This window comes from Acomys minous (genome assembly GCF_964271855.1).
Source record: "Acomys minous genome assembly, chromosome: 10".
Lineage (NCBI taxonomy): Eukaryota > Metazoa > Chordata > Mammalia > Rodentia > Muridae > Acomys > Acomys minous.
The window spans coordinates 61,278,712-61,295,818 of NC_140491.1; the positions used below are offsets into that span (position 1 = coordinate 61,278,712).

At 48.8% G+C, this 17,107-nt stretch overlaps 2 protein-coding genes across 6 annotated transcripts in view; one reads left to right on the forward strand and one right to left on the reverse strand.

The window, feature by feature from the left end:
• The window catches only part of BRD3 (bromodomain containing 3), a 49,860-nt gene extending 48,174 nt beyond the window's left edge, over positions 1-1,686 (forward strand). For all 5 annotated transcript variants that reach the window (XM_084799120.1, XM_084799119.1, XM_084799123.1 and 2 more), the window contains 2 exons: positions 672-797; positions 1,480-1,686. In XM_084799120.1, coding sequence (XP_084655246.1) covers positions 672-797; positions 1,480-1,595 — 242 coding nt within the window. In that variant the 3' untranslated portion in view covers positions 1,596-1,686. The remainder of the gene's footprint in view (positions 1-671; positions 798-1,479) is intronic.
• A 707-nt stretch (positions 1,687-2,393) lies between these two features.
• On the reverse strand, positions 2,394-8,794 carry BRD3OS (BRD3 opposite strand). The gene has a single exon (XM_084799132.1). The coding sequence runs from the start codon at positions 7,319-7,321 to the stop codon at positions 7,067-7,069; it is 255 nt and encodes an 84-aa protein (XP_084655258.1). The 5' UTR covers positions 7,322-8,794; the 3' UTR covers positions 2,394-7,066.
• Positions 8,795-17,107: the final 8,313 nt, after the last annotated feature.

A 17,107-nucleotide genomic window follows, 5' to 3' on the forward strand; every position in this document is an offset into this window, starting at 1 on the left:
GCTCCCCCTCCCCCGCCCTTCCTAAGGCTCCATCTGGGCTTTGGCTGTAGGGAAGAGTCCATTCCCTTGATCAAGTGTCCAGAATCTCCACAGGATGGACTCTGACCTGAGCTAAAGTGTACCCTGAATTGGATGGTTTCACCAAACAGGAACCAGTCACTGCCTGGGTTTGCAGGTGCTAGAGGCTGGGAGAAACCGGCGTCCCAAGCCCACCTATGTGTGGCTGTTCAGGTGTGTTTGGTCCTTGATCACTCTGGAACATCTGACTTGAGGGTGATGATGATGATACAGGAGTTTGATAGTGAAGGCTGAACTCTCTCCAAGATCATGTCAGTCGCTGTGGCTCAGGCAGGAGAGAATAGCTGGGCTGGGGGATAGGCGGGGGTGATCGCTGGGTCAGGAGGGTCCCTCCCCATGGGAACAGATGACAAGTCGTTAGCCCAGGCTCCAGACTCCAGTAAGGAGTAGAGATGAGGGTGTATGGTGAGGGCTCAGATGCGGCATTGGAGTGGTGGTTCCAGGTCTGATGACTGTTCCCAATCTTAGATCACTCACTGATTGTGCAACAGGCAGGTGGTGTGTGCACTAGTGTGTGGTGGGGCTACCTGGTCGGGTGCTGGCTCTTGGCTTAGCAGGATAGAGTGTCGTCTCACTGCTCACTTACTCCACAGCAACAAGTGGGAAGAAGCAGGCAGCCAAATCAAAAGAGGAGCTAGCTCAGGAGAAGAAAAAGGAGCTGGAGAAGCGGCTACAGGACGTCAGTGGACAACTGAACAGCAAGAAGCCCACTAAGAAAGGTAAGCATTGGCCTTCTTCTGTGGGAGGACAGCAGGTGAGAGCGAGGGCCACCTCCTAGCACCCCTTAGCCTTATCTACACCTAGTAGTGGGGCAGCCATGGCCCTTGGGTGGTTGCAGAAGCAAGTATGTGTGCGCGCCCTCAAGTATATGAAACCTCCTAGAGGTCTATGCAGTTGGGATCTTAGAAAGAGATCCTCAGGGCTGGCCTTGATCCTGAGGGCCTGGGATCCACCCCTGCTGCCTCCTCTCCTCTAAGCATTGGTCACCAGCTAAGCTAGTAGGTGGCCTAGAGTTTCTGGCTCCCTAACCCAACAGTTTAAATTGGTATGGTGAACAAGCCCTGTCTCTGGCCCAGGTCTTCTGTTTTGGGTTTGTTAAGTTGTAGACTTAGGTCAATAGGTATTTTTGTCTCTTCCTTTTCCTTTGGCTTCAGAGATGCTGTGCAACAGCAGGATGTGTAGGCAGTGGGTCAGAGTCTGAGTCCGGTGGTCAGCTGGGCTCTCACCTAGACATGTGTCCTAGTGCAGCCATGTGGCTGCTGGATGCTATTTCACGGGCACCCTTCAAATATGTACTGTACTTCTGGGTCAAGACAGAGATGGCCTGTGACCGCGGTAGCGAGCACACTTTTGATGACACACTGCTCAGCCAGAGCCTCTCTCACCCTTGTGTCCCTGCAGAGAAGTCTGGCTCAGCGCCCTCAGGAGGCCCGTCAAGGCTCAGCAGTAGCAGCTCCTCGGAGTCTGCGAGCAGCAGCTCCAGCGGGTCCAGCTCTGACAGCAGTGACTCAGAGTGAACTCGGACTGGAACAGAGCTGGACAGATGGACGTGGCACACGCCGACTGCAGTGTTCCCTTCTATGGTTAATATACTTTCGTTCCATGGTGTGCAGGTTTTCTTTTACTTCAGTGTTATGATCTCTTCCAGCTGTGCTCCCAGTAGGGCGGAGAGCCTCGCACGTGCACCAAGACCCCTTAGACGGCTGAGCGCTGCGGGGAATGCCTTTGCAGTTTGGTTTAGCTGTATGGAGACTGCGGCCTGGGATGCTAACCTGATGACCATAGACATGGCGGGAGGTGTGGCTGGACCTGCCCAGTCCCTCCTCAGGCCCAGCCTTGCCCTGAGTAACTTGAAGGGAGCTTTTCAAGGGTATTTCCCTGGAATGGCTTCTGTGTTTGAAAGCTGTTAGAACACTAACCAGCAGGTTACTTCTGTCCGCAGGGGCTGAGGGCCCATGGGAACTAGGCTGGGCCCCAGTGGAGGGTCCTCCTAGCTGCGGACCTCCCACCTCTGGGCTGGGCGCGGAGGAAGAGGGGTGCTGAGTTCTCTGGTCCCTTGGCTGTGTGCAGCGTGCAGGTTTTGGGACACCGAAACTTTTACCTCAACTTAAGGGAATAAAAACAAAACAAAACAAAAAGTTAAAAAAAAAAACAAAAAACAAAAAAACTTTTTTGTAAGTTCATCCATTTTCTACAGAAGTCCAGCCCAGCGTCCCCCACTTTGCTAGTGCTGCCCGGCTGCCACCGCCTCACACCCTGAACCACCTCCCCAGTTTTATGTATATATAAATACTTTATTTATTAACATCATTGGGTCATTTTTTAAAAAAAGAAAATGAAAAAAAGAAAAAACCATAAATAAGTGCATTGAGAGAAAAAGCGGAGATGCAGGCCTCTGGAGACGAGGGGACTGGACCTGTGGTGAGAAGATCGGTCCTGTGGCGGTGTGCCCCCTGGTGCTCATCACGTCTGGGCTCTCTGGGCTCGTTGGCTTTTTTTTTTTTTTTTTTTTTTTTTAATGTAATTTGGGGACTTTACAAGTGTAGACATCCTTCGGCTGCAGCACATCTTCATGTTGTCTGTTCAGTTCTTTCTTACTAACTTCTGGTCTTTTTAAAAGACATCAACGGAGAGAACCTCGGTTCTTCAACACAAGCTTTGTAAACTGAGAGAAAAGCGATGTATATCAGGCTAAGGTCTTGACATTTAATTTTCTATTGTAAAAAGTAATAATATACAGAGTTTAACAGAAAGTTCTGCTCAGTTTGTTGTTTTTGAGGCTGCTGAATGGTTTTGGAATGCAGGGTCAGCCTGGATTAGCTCTGAGCATTGTGGCCTCAGCCAGGAACACACAGGCCAGTCTCCCAGGCCTGTGTGTACCGTCTTCTCCAGTCTGCAGAGGCTCTCCCTGACCTGTCTCCTTCTGACAGGGGCACAGATGAGCCTGTTGATCACTGTTGTCAGCCCTGACCCCACCTGAGAGCACCAAATGCAGAGCCTTGTGTTGTGTGGTTGTACTGGAGGTAAGGCCCCTGCAACTTCCTTCATTGCTTCTAGGCAGAGCCAGGGCCTCATCCTCGGCATCCCTACATGGGAGACGGTTAAAACGCCTAAAGTCGATCCCACCCGTCTTTGTGGGTGTGGACCAGGCAGTGGGTGTCCAGCTCGGGGAAGCGGCTGGCTGGCTGGCTGGCTGCCATGTCTAGACGCCTGGTGAGTTACCAACCAGTGAAACTTGTAAGCCAGTTTTGTTTATAATAAAAATATAAGTGGATTTTAAGGTTCCATTTTTTTAAAGTTACCCTTGTTTTTCAAAGGTATTTTTTAAACAGATCTTTAATAGAATATTTAAGCTGTGACTGTAAGAAATAAACACGAGGAAACTGACAGGCCTTCACATAGGGTCTCAGTGGTAGTCTACCACGACAGCCTAGCCAGCATGCCTAGGCAAGGCACAGTGCCTAGGCATGCATGGAGTGCCTCTGTGAGCTGTTGGGCAAGCAAAGTCCGGCCCTGGGTGGTGTCCTTGCAGCAGGGCAGTGGCACAGAGCTGGTTGCATGGGATGGAGGGTCTGGCATTTTCAAGGCTGTGGTCCCTACTGAGCAGCCTTGGTCATTGGTGCTTTTTTTTTTTTTTTTTTTCCTTTCCTTTTTCTTTCTGTCCAGACATAAAACTGTTTTGTCTTCAGAGTTTCGGAAGGCCCCAGTCCCCACAATGCCAGGCTGCAGGGTAACTGTTATTCCCTCCTTCTGAGTTACTAAGGCTACAGGAACTTCGATTGTCTTGTGCAAGGGTGGAGAGCAGCTATCCACAGGCTTCTGTAGGGTCATATGCAGGGCTGGGGCAGGTACTTGGCAGAATTCTGGGATCCTGGGCTTCAGGGTTCAGACCTCCTCAGGCTGGGTAGCTCAGCTTCTTATAGACTGGAGACATCTTCTGTGGTTTTCTTAGTTTTGTCCTTTGGCAGCTGTCAACACCTTTTACAGTCATTTGGGAAATGCAAGCCCACTGTTAAAGCTTTGTCATCCCGTTTATCACTGTCCCTGCTACTGGCATAACTCTTCCAGGAGCTTTTCTTTTTTTATATATATATATTTAAAATGTTTCTTTTCTGTATGATGTGCATGCAAGTTTACCGTAACTTTTCTTAAACTTTTTAGTGCCGTTTCTAGTATATTCCTGTAAATGTCAGTTACTGAAAATGAGTCCATTGTAAGTAGTTTAGCTTGTTTTTTGCAATGCCGGCCTCAACACCACAGAGTTTAAAAAAAAAAAAAAAAAAAAGGTAGGAAGTACTCTGGTGTCTTCTGGTAATCATGAACCTTTCTCCTAGGGTGTTTGTTTTGTTTTCATAATAAAAAGAAGGGGAAAAAAGGTTATGTCTGTGTAGTGCTCTTTGCTGCAGTGCCTCTAAGGGCACATGGCGAGTTCCTCACACTTGACCTCTTACACCTCTTGGTAGAAGAAATGCACAGAACATCCAAAAAGGGCTCTAAAAACCACTCCAAGCTAAGTGTGGTGGCACATACCTGAGATCTGTTAGGAGGTCAAGGCAACAGAACTGCTGTGAGTTCTTTAAGGCCAGCTCACCATACACTAAGAGCTGACTGCTGTGAGTTCTTTAAGGCCAGCCCACCGTACACGAAGAGCTGACTGCTGTGAGTTCTTTAAGGCCAGCCCACCGTACACTAAGAGCTGGGGGGCAGGAAGACCTTCATAGCCACTGCTGTCCTCTGTCATGGTGCTGGGGTACAGGGAGGCCTTTGCAGCCCTCATTTAGACTGACTGTCTCCCTGAGGACCAAGGCTCTCCTAAGATTGTCTCACTCTCAACTATAACTCCACTTCTTGTTCAGGGGATCTGACAACCTCACACCTTTAAGAAGTCTTACCTAGTGCCCGTTCCATCTTCTCCTTGCTGTAGTCTGCTGCTGGGTTACTTGTGGCAAAGGCCTCCACGTGTAGTGAGCCCAGTGGAAATGTGGGTTAGAAGACACAACCCTGTACCATGCGCTAGGCTGTAGAGAGGCTTAGACATACTGAAGAAGTGGCCACAGCCGTTGTTACCAAACCTGAAGAGATTCAGTCGGGCTCTATGGGATGTCCATCCGATGCAGACTGGGCCAGGCTACCTCAGTGCTTACTGACACTAACCCTTCCCATCAGCACTGGTCTGACCTAAGCATAGATGGCGTCTTCTTGTAGCCTAAGCAGCTTAGTGGCTTCCCACCATCCTACATGGGGCATGATGCTTGTGTGTCACCCTTCTCTGCTAGATGCCTGAAGGAAGACAGCTGTCCCAAAAGTGCTTGCTCACCCTCCCAGCACAGTCTGTGATCTGTCTCCAGGTGAGAGTGCTGTGTCTGATACCCGAAAGACATGCAGTCTTTGGTTAGTGTGATGTGTGAGCAATGCCAGGTGATAGGGATTCCAGGTAAGTGTGAAGCCTGCTTGCAGGACTCCGTTTGAACTGAAAGGCTTGACAGAATCCAGCGAGGGTCAGGCCAACCAGCCCATCCTGTACAATGAGCTCCCTTCTACTTTTACAGGAATATACTACAGAAGCCCAGCACATGCTTGATCTTAGCAGGTCTGAGCCAAAGGACCGAGGCTCCTCAGTGGGCCCAGCTAGCCAGGCTGCATTGAGTGTTTGCGGAATGCACTGTGTTCTGATGGTTCTAGCACAGATTTACACATCTGCAAAGAGATGTGCAGAACAATGAACACAGCCATGGGCACCATGGGTAAGACATGTTCTTTGCATAGGTTATAAGCTCTGCCACTGAGAGCTGGCAGCTGGATGGTGAGGAGTAGGCAGAGCAGGGTGCGTGGTGAGGGCTGATGCCACTGGAGCAGCTTGTGACCTAGAGCACACAGGCAGAAAGGACAGAGGACATGCTGTCTTGAGCGAGGGCCTGTGCTTGCTTTATGTATTTCTGTATTAGCAGCCATCCTCCATTACTGTTATTTAGAAAGCCAAGTAGGCCGGGCAGTGGTGGCACATGCCTTTCATCCCAGCACACGGGAGGCAGAGGCAGGTGGATTAATGTGAGTTCAAGGCCAGCCTGGTCTACAAAGTGAGTCCAGGACAGCCAAGGATACACAGAGAAACTCTGTCTAGAAAAACAAAACAAAAGGCCAAGTAGGGTTCTACACAGGATAAATGAAGACGGTAAGAGTTACGTTTATTGAGAACGTTCTGCTCTGACAGAACATAGGCCCGCATCTGCATAGCCACACAGACCTCGACTGCACCAGAGGCAAGTGCTTTCCAACTGTCCACACGTGTGCTGACGTGGAACATGATAGACCCTAAAAGAATGTTGCCACAGCCGGGTGTGGTGGTGCATGCTTTTAAGGCCAGCACTCGGGAGGCAGAGGCCAGTGGATCACTGTGCATTTGAGGCCAGCCTGGTCTACAGAGCGAGTCCAGGACAGCCAAGATAACAGAAACCCTGTCTTGAAGAAAACAAAACAAAACAAACAAAAGTTGCTGCAACCTGGCAGAAAAGAGGCTCCAATGCTTCCTTCTGGGCACATTTTGCTTGAGGTGTTCAGACATACCTATATATGTGGCGATGTCTGGCGGCCAGCATGGATGCTACCACAATGCAGTAACATAGGCCAACTGGTCACTAAAACTCTTGCTTCAGGGATGTCACTACCAGCGTTGGCCCCTTTTCTTGTGTTACTGCAGTGAGCTTGACAGATCTGGACCTCTGCAGGAAGAGAGTCCTCTCTTTACCCTGGACCAGACCCATTCTATATCGGGCAGCAGTTCATAGGAGTGGGGCTGGGGGCTGGGGGGTGTCACTTGTTTCCCGTTTGTTTGGAAGCATTTCCAGTGCCTGGGCCTGGGCAGTGGGGGGGGGGGGGCGTCTAGGTACCAGCTATGCCACACTATAAAGGGCCTAGATGATGTTTTGGGTGTTGAGGTTTTAATACCATGGCTTGATCTTCATGGACATCAAAGGTCTTCTCCCTGGAATTACATGATTGAGCAAAACTTAGACTGGCCAGTGTCCCTAGAGACCCCGAGCTGGTTTTTGTCTCGGACTAAGATGGCCTCATTTCCATACTGGGAGTACCACATGCTGCGGCTCCTGCTCAGGTATGTACTGGGTGGTACAGACTCCAACTTCTGCTGCTGCTGTTGCCAAATGAGCAAGGAAGTGTCCCTGTACCGGATGCGGGCATAGCGTTCTGACAGGGCCTTCTCTGCCAGGGGGACTTTCCCACTCATCCCACAGGCCCAGGGTCCTGCACACCTGGCTTCCCTCTCAGGCCAGGACCAACTGGCTGCTTTGCTCTGTTAACTAGTTGGCCAACAGCCTTGATGACTGTTGGGTTGAGGAGTCCTTGTTCAACTTAATAGTGGAAATTGGCAACTCGGACCTTCCACAGGCAAGATCCTCAGGAGGGCAGGGTCAGCCAGCACACACCTCTGACCATTCAGAAGCCATGTGAGAGCCATTTCAGACAGAAAGTGGATCAGTCTGGCGCTGTGGCCCATCTCTGCACAACAGAGTTCTATAGTGTTGATGGAGATTCCACACCACTCTTGGGTTCCCTGTCAGGTGTCCACTGCCTCTGTAATGCTGCTGAGCTCAAAGAGATGTATTCAGGGTCCCTGAGAAGGAGCTGACCTGTCCACACCAGTCAAAACGCAGTGGGGGTGTGGACTGAGCGCCGGTTCAGGTCCTTTTCTCTAGCCAGTCTTCTATTCTTACCAAGGACACCGCAAAGGGAAGAAGCAGTCTGGAGTAGGGGACAGGCCTAGCACGGGCCTCGCCAGCAGCAGCAGCCTTGATGGGCCAGAGAGTTCAGTAAGGCTACTCACGGATGCAGCCAGCTGAGCTGGGTGGAAGGGTGAGGCCTGTGGGCAATCGCAGGTCCCTTAATAACCCTGGTGATCCAGGGTCTCCGCTGGTAAAACGATCCTCAGCTATAAAGCAATGCTCCCGGGAGGAGGGAGGATGCGAGCCCCAAGACCCGCTCCCCTACGCCAGGCAAAGGCACTACTTGCCCGTATGCTCCAGTGCTCGCGGACACGCGTGGGCCTGTTGACGCAGAGGCTCTGGGTCCTGGGCAGGGCCAGGAGGCCGCGGCTACGTCTCCATGGCAGCGTCGCAGGCGTGGCGAGCCGAGTGCCGACGACCCGCCAGCGGACAGACCCATCGATCACTCGGTGGGGCGGGGCCGACGACCCAGAGGGGGAGAGGAGGAGGAGGAGGAGGAGCGGCCAGAGAGGGGCGGAGAAGGAAAGGGGGCGGGGCTAGTGGGCAGGGGGAGCTGGGAGTGAGAAAGAACGGAACAGAGAAGGGGGGTGGGGAGGGGCGGAGAGACGAAGGGGAGGAGGAAATCTAGAGAGAAGGGAGAGGGAAGGAGCTGGATGAGAGGAGGAACCAGGGAAAGAGGTCAAGAAGAGAAAGATCCAGAATAAGAGGAGAGAAATGGAGAGAGAGGATTCCCGAGAAAGTAGTGGGTGTATTGTCGGGGAAGAAACTAGGAGATGAGGAGGATGAGAGGAAAGGAGGAGCTGGGAAGGATCCGGCGGAGAAAGGCCTGGGGAGGATGAGGATTGAAAGGCGGAGAAAGGAGCGTTTTGCGGGTGGAGGGGGTGGTAAAGACAAAGGGAGAGAAAAGGAGCCTGGGGGGGAGACAGACAGAGAAGTCAGGATTCGGGGTGGAATGGGGCTGAGAGCGGGGTTGTGGGTGTGGGTGTGTGTCGGCGCGGTGGGGGGGGGGGCGGGCTGTGAGGCGGAGCCTGTAGGGGGAGGAGCTGCTGGGGAACAGGAAGGATTCCTGGAGATGCTGAGGAAGGGAGTTAGGAGTAGCAATTAAGGCACCTTCCAGTCCTGGATCCTATCCTGGTTCCGGCGGCTTTTCTTTATGTTTGTGATGGGGCTTTTATGGTCTGGAGATTGAATCCATGGCCCTGGGCATGCTAGGCAAGTGCTCTAAGGTGAATCTTTGTCCTCATTCCTTTTTATTTCCTTTTGTGCAGTTACTTTGTCAGACCTATTGCTGTTACAGTTGGCATCCCACTCAGATGATGGGGTGCACTTGTTTTTAATTTATTTAACGTTGTGTGGGGTGTATCGTTTCAAAAGTAGCCGTGAAACCCCGTAACTCCACACACTGTTCATTTTAATTATCCTAAAGCCCCAGGAAAATTCAGCACTCACTTCCAATTAGATCCTAGCTATGTACTTTGGCCTCTCTATCGTTTTCTTTAATGCGGTTTTATTTTCACATTTTACTCTAATGCCAGTTAAGAAGATTGACATCAGTGGGTGGAGGACAGTGTACGGGGTGGTGATCAGCACTTGAGAATTAGAAGCAGGCAGATCTCTGAATTCGAGGCCAGCTTAATCTAGGCAGTGAGGTTCAGGACAACCAAGGCTACATAGGAAGACCTTTCCTCAAAAAGAGAGAGAGAGAGAGAGAGAGAGAGAGAGAGAGAGAGAGAGAGAGAGAGAGAGAGAGAGAGAGAGAAAAGAACATCGACACCGTGGAAATCCCCAAACAGAACCAACTTACAGAATACCAATTCTTTTCATGTGTGTGTTTGTCTGTCTGTCTGTCTACTTGTGTTCGAGTGTGTGTGAGCATGCATATGCCACGGTACACATGTGGAGATCAGAGTTCAGCTTGGGAGAATCTGTTCTCCTTTCACCTCGCATCAAACTTAGGTTGTCAGTCTTGGTGGTCAGTTCCCTTGCCTGTTGAGCCATGCCACTGGCCCTCATACACACACACACACACACACACACACACACACACACACACACACTCACTCACACACATATTTAATTTACTGTGGACACACTCACACACACACTCACACACATATATAACTTAATTTACTGTGGGGGTTGTATATGTGCATATCAAAGATGTGGAAGTCAGAAGATGACATGCATGGTTCGTGCCTACCATATGGGTTCCAGAGTCCAAACTCGGGTGATCAGGCTTGGCTGTGAAGCATCTTTACCTGCTGAGCCATCTCATCAGTCACCATACCTTGCTTTTTGTTTTTTGTTTTTTTTAATATTTATTTATTACATACAGAGTGTTCTGCCTCCATATACACCTGTACATCAGAAGAAGGCACTAGATCTCATTATAGATGGTTGTGAGCCACCATGTGGTTGCTGGGAATTGAACTCAGGACCCCTGGAAGAACAGACAATGCTCTTAACCGCTGAGCCATCTCTCCAGCCCATACCTTGCTTTTTGAAGAAATGTCTTTCACTGAACTTAGAGCACACCAATTTGGCAAAACGAGGTAACCAGGGATATTCCTGTCTCCCCCCCCCCCCATCCCTCCCTTCTCAGTGATAGGCGCATGCCACCATACTGGACTTTTTCATGGGTGCTGTCTTTTCAACGGGAAAGATGTATTTGGGTTTTTTGTTGTTGTTGTTGTTTTATAAAGATTTATTTATTTTATTTATTGCATATGAGTGCTTTTTATCTGCAGAAGAGGGTATCAGATTACATTATAGATGGTTGTGAGCCACCATGTGGTTGCTGGGAATTGAACTCAGGACCTCTGGAAGAGTAGGCAGCGCTCTTAACCACTGAGCCATCTCTCTAGCCCCTGGTGTTTGTTTTTTTTTTGTTTTGTTGTTATTGGGTTTTTTTTTTGTTTGTTTGTTTTTTAAGACTAGGTTTCTCTGTGTAGCCTTGGCTGTCCTGGACTCACTTTGTAGGCCAGGCTGGCCTCAAACTCACAGCAATTCACCAGCCTCTGCCTCCCAAGTGCTGGGATTAAAGGCATGCGCCACCACGCCCGGCTTCAACAGGAAAGATGTTAAACAAACAAACAAACAAAAACCCTGCTCTTCCATCCAGACAACTGGGAATTAGATGTGATTAAATATAAATAACCTGGTGATCTGCATTATCTGTTGGGCCAGGCCATGTCAAGCTCCCACAACCTGGACTAGAGATACCTAATAGTCTAAATGACCCTTACATTACCTGTACAGCCAGAGGCTCCCCCAAACTCTCATGACCAGGACCAGAGGTGCCTAATAGCCCAAATTACCTACTTCTATGCTGTCTGTATGACAAGACCAGGCCAGACCCCGCCCCCTTTGGCTCTTAAGCTAGTACAGCTGTCATACATCCTGGCACACAGGTGCTTCATGCCTCTGTTGCTAGGAAAGTGGTAAAGATGGCTGCCTTCGTCCCAGACCCCCAGTCCTCCATGACCTCCTTGCCTCCAGCTGGATGAAGGCCTCTGGCACCTCAGGACATGTAGTGTGGAGAAGGATTGCTTGCCTGTAATGGAAGTTTGATTTCTTTAAAAACTTGGTTATGTTATGTAAACATGTTTTTGTTTTAATTCCAAATGTGGGATTTTAGTTTGTCCAGCAGCTGATAATTGTTTCCTGTGGAGCTTGGTCTTCGCCAGCAGATATCAGCCTGCCTCCTGTATTAGTTTAAAAGCTGGGCGTGGGTGGCTCACACCTTTAATCCCAGCACTTGGGAGGCAGAGGCACGCAGATCGCTGTGAGATCGAGGCCAGCCTAGTCCACAAAGCTAGTCCAGGACAGTCAGGGCTACACAGAGAAACCCTGTCTCGAAAAAACAAAATAAATAAATAAATATAAACAAATAAAAAATAAAACAAAAAATGAAAATAGAGTTTAAAAACTAGCACGTGTGTGTGTGTGTGTGTGTGTGTGTGTGTGTGTGTGTGTGTGTTGGAGGCGGGGCGCTGGAGAGATAGCTCAGAAGTTAAGAGCACTGGCTGCTCTTCCAGTCCTGAGTTCAATTCCCAGCAACCACATGGTGGCTCACAACCATCTATAATGTGATCTGATGCCCTCTTCTGGCCTGCAGCTGTGCATGCAGGCAGAGCACTGTATAAATGATAAAAAAAACAAATCTAAACAAAAAAACCAGGGTGGATCTGGAGAGATGGCTCAGAGGTTAAGAGCACTGTCTGAAGCTGGGTGTAGTGGCGCACTTAATCCCAGGCAGAGGCAGGTGGATCTCTGTGTGAGTTCAAGCCAGCCTGGTCTACAAAGTGAGTCCAGGACAGCCAGGTCTACAAAAGAAATCCTGTTTAAAAAAAGAAAGAAAAAGAAAGAAAGCCAGGGGCACTGTCTGTTCTTGCACTGCTGAGTTCACTTTCCAGCAACCAGGATGGGGGCTCACAACCATCTATAATGAGATCTGGTACCCTCTTCTGGCCTGCATGCAGGCAGAATACTGTATAAATAATAAATACATAAATCTTTAAAACAAAGAAACAAACACAAAACTATTGTCAGGGCTGGAGGGATGGCTCAGAGGTTAAAAGCACTGTCTCCTCCTCCAGAGGTCCTGAGTTCTGTTCCCTGCAAACACATCATGGCTCACAACCATCTATACTGTGATCTGATGCCCTCTGCTGGCCTGCAGCTGTGCATGTATACATAATAATAAACAATAAATAAATCTTTAAAAATATCAACAAATAAAACAAAAAAACAAAAGCTGACCATGACAGTAGACATGAGAGTGGTGTGTAGGTGGTTGAATGAGTGGATAGATGGGTGGACAGGTAGACAGGAGGGTGGGTGAGTGGACAGATGGATCCGTGGGCAGGTGGGTGGGTAGGTAGTGATGGATGCATGGATAGGTGGTGGGTTATGGGTTGGTATGTGGCTGCATAGCAGGTAGATATGTGTATGGGTAGGTAAGTTGGTGATAGACAGGTAGGTGTGAGTGAGTGGATGAGTGAGTGGGTAGGTGAGTGAGTGAAGTCATGCACTCATGCCAGGCATGGTGCTGGGTGCTGGGAGAGCAGGGTATTGGAGGTTCCCCAGCCAGGTGGGCATCACTGGGCCTCCACTTAAGGCACAAAGGAAAGGGTCTTGCCAGGCCTGATGGCTGCCTGAGCTTGCAGAGACATATATTTCCCAGACGCCAGTCAACCCTCTGTTTAATTAATTTAGAAATCGATACTAAATTCTATTTTTGGCAAACTTTTAAGTGCATTTGAAACAGATTGAGCATGAAAATCTTCTTCAACTGTGAGGTTTACGAAGCCTAAATATATTTAGATCAAATGCTCTGAGGGGAATTGAGGGTTTAGATGGAATTGTGCTGCCTGTCTAAGGCATACCCTATATATATTTTTTCATACCCTGTATTTTGAAGACAAGAAAACGATGTAAGGTCTCTTTAGTAAGCTTTAGTGTTGATTAGACATCAGAATGGCAATGTCTTAGACATGCTGGATTAAACTGTGTCGCTAAGGCTGGTTCCATATGGTCAGCCATAGGAAGAGACAAAGAACCTACTGAGCGAAGAAATGAGTTTCATAAACAAACCTCAGCCATAGCCATGGTGAAAAAAGCTAGGCATGAAAGACTACGAATGGTGTGATTCCAATTATATGAAGTATCCATGACAGATATATCCAAAGATTAAGATGTCGTTGCCGGGCTGGAGAGATGGCTCAGCAGTTGGGAGCACTCACTGTTCCTCTAGAGGACCTGGGTTCAATTCTCAGCACCCACATGGCAGCTCACAACTGTCTGTAACTCCAAAATCTGACACCTGTAGACATACAATGCACACACACACAAAAGAAGAAATCGCTTTAAAAAAAAAAAAGACGTGGTTGCCAAGGCGGGTGTGGTGGCGCACGCCTGTGATCCCAGCACTTGGAAGCAGAAGCAGGCGGATCTCTGTGAATTTGAGGCCAGCTGGGTTGACAAAGCTGGTCCAAGACAGCCAAGACTACACAGAGAAACCCTGTCTCAAAAAAAAAGTAGTTGCCAGAGCAGTAGGTGGGTGGAAGTTGGGGGCTACACGTAAGGGGTACAAAGTCCCCCTCTTGGGTGGTAAAAGCTTTAGGGTTGGGACATTTCTGTTGTGTTCTATTAGGGAGGTGTTGGAGCAGGTGGGTTGGTACATTCCCTTGGCTGTGATGACTTCAAGGTAGTGTGGCCGGAGGAGAGGTGGAAGGACCCAGGACATTAAGACCTCCTCTGGGGTTGAAGGAAGGTTTCAGGCTCTGATGAGTGTAGCTGGCATTTGTTACTTTGTGAGTTCTTTCTTCACCCTTTTCTTCTTCCCTTTTCAGTGCCTAAAGTAGATAAGAGAGAAAAAAAGGATAGAAAGTAAAGGATCCCTGAATAAAGTTAGGGATTGGAAAGGGGGCGACATTATCAGTAGACTATGTCCTGCTAATTAGGGGCATTGAGCTCCTTGAGACAGGTTTGGTCTTCACCATCAGGCTATCTAATTTCTTGTTTCTTCCTCCTCCTCCTCCTCTTCTTCTTCTTCTTCCTCTTCTTGGTTTTTGAGACAGGGTTTCTCTGTGTAAAAGCCTTGGCTGTCCTGGACTCACTTTGTAGACCAGGCTGGCCTCAAACTCACAGAGATCTGCCTGCATCTGCCTCCCTGGAATTACAGGCATGTGTTCTTCTTTGTACACAATTATTTTATTATGTACACCTGCAGGCCAGAAGAGGGCATCATATCACATTATAGATGGCTATGAGCCACCATGTGGTTGCTGGGAATTGAACTCAGGACTTCTGGAAGAGCAGTCAGTGTTCTTAACCTCTGAGCCATCTCTCTGGCCCTGCACACAACTATTTAATAAACCAGTAGCCACACCAACCAAATGACAGCCCCCAAAAGCCCACCTCTCTGGGCCCTAGCATTTATATACTACCTGAAAAGTCCCCAGAATTCCTAACATCACACGTTGCAAAAACTATCTGTAGCTCCCAAAATCCTGCCCCTACCAGAGCACGAGGCAAATCATAGTCAGTTGCTGCAAAGCAGCCCATATTTCCACACCTGGGATTAAAACAAAAACATACTCCCCTCCCTCACTTCCTTCCTTCCTTCCTTCCCTCCTTCCTTCCTTCCTTTCTTTGTTTTCCTACACAAGGTTTCTCAGTGTAAGGTTGGCTGTCTTGGACTCACTTTGTAGACCAGGCTGGCCTCGAGCTCACACAGATCCGCTTGCCTTTGCCTCCCCAAGAGCTGGGGTTACAGGCGTGTGCCATGGTGCCGGGCTCCCCACCATTCTCTTAAGGCTATGCTCACCTGGCCCAAAACACAGGGTCTGTGCAGAAGATACTAAAGCCTCAAGACAGGCCTCAGGGCAGAGTGTCCTCATGTTCTGCATACAGAGTCACTAGCAGATACCCAAGCTGTGGCTGTGTCACAGCAAGATTTCAGAGACCTCAGTGTAAGGGTCAGTCTCCAGACTGTGACATTTGGCTTAATTTTTGAAGTCAAAGCAACTAGCAATAAAAAGTCTACACTGTCTTTTCGAAGGAAATGGAGAGAGCCCACACCCTCCACCCAGCAAGGCATGCTCCATCTCCACGGCAGGCCAGATGGTCTCATCCTACACCTACCATTTCCTGGGAAAGTGTGACAGCTGAATTTGCCTGATGGGGCTCCAAATGGAATTTACAAAATGTGTGTTCCTGTGGGTTGGCTGTGAGAACAGATCCCTCACCCGGTCAAAAACATCCACTTCCCTTTCTCCAGGAGTAAAGGCAGCGGAGCGCTTAGACAGTATTGTCTAGTTGGAGGGATGTGGCTGGGATGGGTGGCTGGGATGGGAGCATAGAAATTGGACAACTGGGAGACTGGCTTGAGCCATGTAAGAGTGATGGGCAGAGGAACACGGGAGGGCTGTGTAGATGGACGGAGGGAACAGGGAAGAGACGGAAAAATAGGTTCAGGGCTGGTGGAGAAGTGAATGGAAGGTCGGGCAGTAGAGAAATGGGGTGCCTATGTTGGTAGGCCTTTCAATGAGAAGCTTTGGTTGTCCCTGTGGGGGGAGAGCATTTTTTTCCTTCCGTTTTTGTTTTTTGTTTTTTGTTTTTATTTTAAATTCCAGCTCAAAGTTTATTTGGATCAAAGTCAAGGTTCCATTTTGAAGTTCCAGTGTTTTTTTTTGTTTTGTTTTGTTTTGTTTTGTTTTTTAAGTTTAAGTTTATTAATTTATTTAAAAAATTTTATTTACATCTATAATCTTAGCACTTGAGACTCTGAAAGGAGAAAGTTATAAGTTCAAGGTTTAGTTGAGGAAAATCTGTATTAGTCCTTTTAAAAAAATATTCAATTGTTTTCCATGACCTTACTTTATTTCTTTTGTTTTTTTTTCCTCCTTTATTAATTTATTCTTGTTACATCTCAATGGTTATCCCATCCCTTGTATCCTCCCATTCTTCCCTCCCTCCCAATTTCCCCTTATTCCCCTCCCCTATGACTGTTCCTGAGGGGGATTACCTCCCCCTCTATATGATCATAGGGTATCAAGTCTCTTCTTGGTCGTTTTTTGTTTTTTTGAGACAGGGTTTCTCTTGTAGTGCTGGCTGTCCTGGCCTCGCTGTGTAGACCAGGCTGGCCTCGAACTCACAGCCATCTGCCTGCTTCCGCCTCCCAAGCGCTGGGATTAAAGGTGTGGACCACCACACCTGGCAGGGGAAAGCACTTTGATGGTGGTCTTTTTGATGACAAGTACAGAGATCATGCGGTGTGTCTGGGTGTGTGGCCAAGAAGCACGGACTAGCAAGCAAAATGGCTGCCTGCTGGAGGGCCTCAGTTTGGGGGATGTTCCAATGTCTGTAGAAGCTCCCACTGAGGCAGGTGTCATCCAAAGCACTATATGCTTAGAGGCCCTTGGGTTCTGATAAAAAACAAACAAACAAACAAAAAACAAACAAACAAAAAAACAGTAGTGGGACTGGCCAGAGATGGTGCCCTTGACTGCCTGAGGGGCACCCAGAAGGGCAGAGATAGGGTTGGGTCCCATGATTTCTCTTTTGTTGACATCCAAGCCTTATGGTCAAGCTAGAGTGAATGCCAACAGCTCTGGTGGGAGCGCTGGAGAAAATGGACACCATGCTGAGATCCCGGTTCAGTTCAAATTCATCCTCCGCTAGCCAGAACCTTGGTCATGTCCCTTTCTGGTGGAAGACTTCTCGGCAGAGAAACTGCAAGCGCAAAGAACCAGGAGGGGCAGGGAAGGTGCAGTTGGGAAGGAAGC

Coding starts and splice junctions, on each gene's coding strand:
- BRD3OS (XM_084799132.1), bottom strand. CDS start 7,321: ATGAGTGGGAAAGTCCCCCTGGCAGAGAAGGCCCTGTCAGAACGCTAT.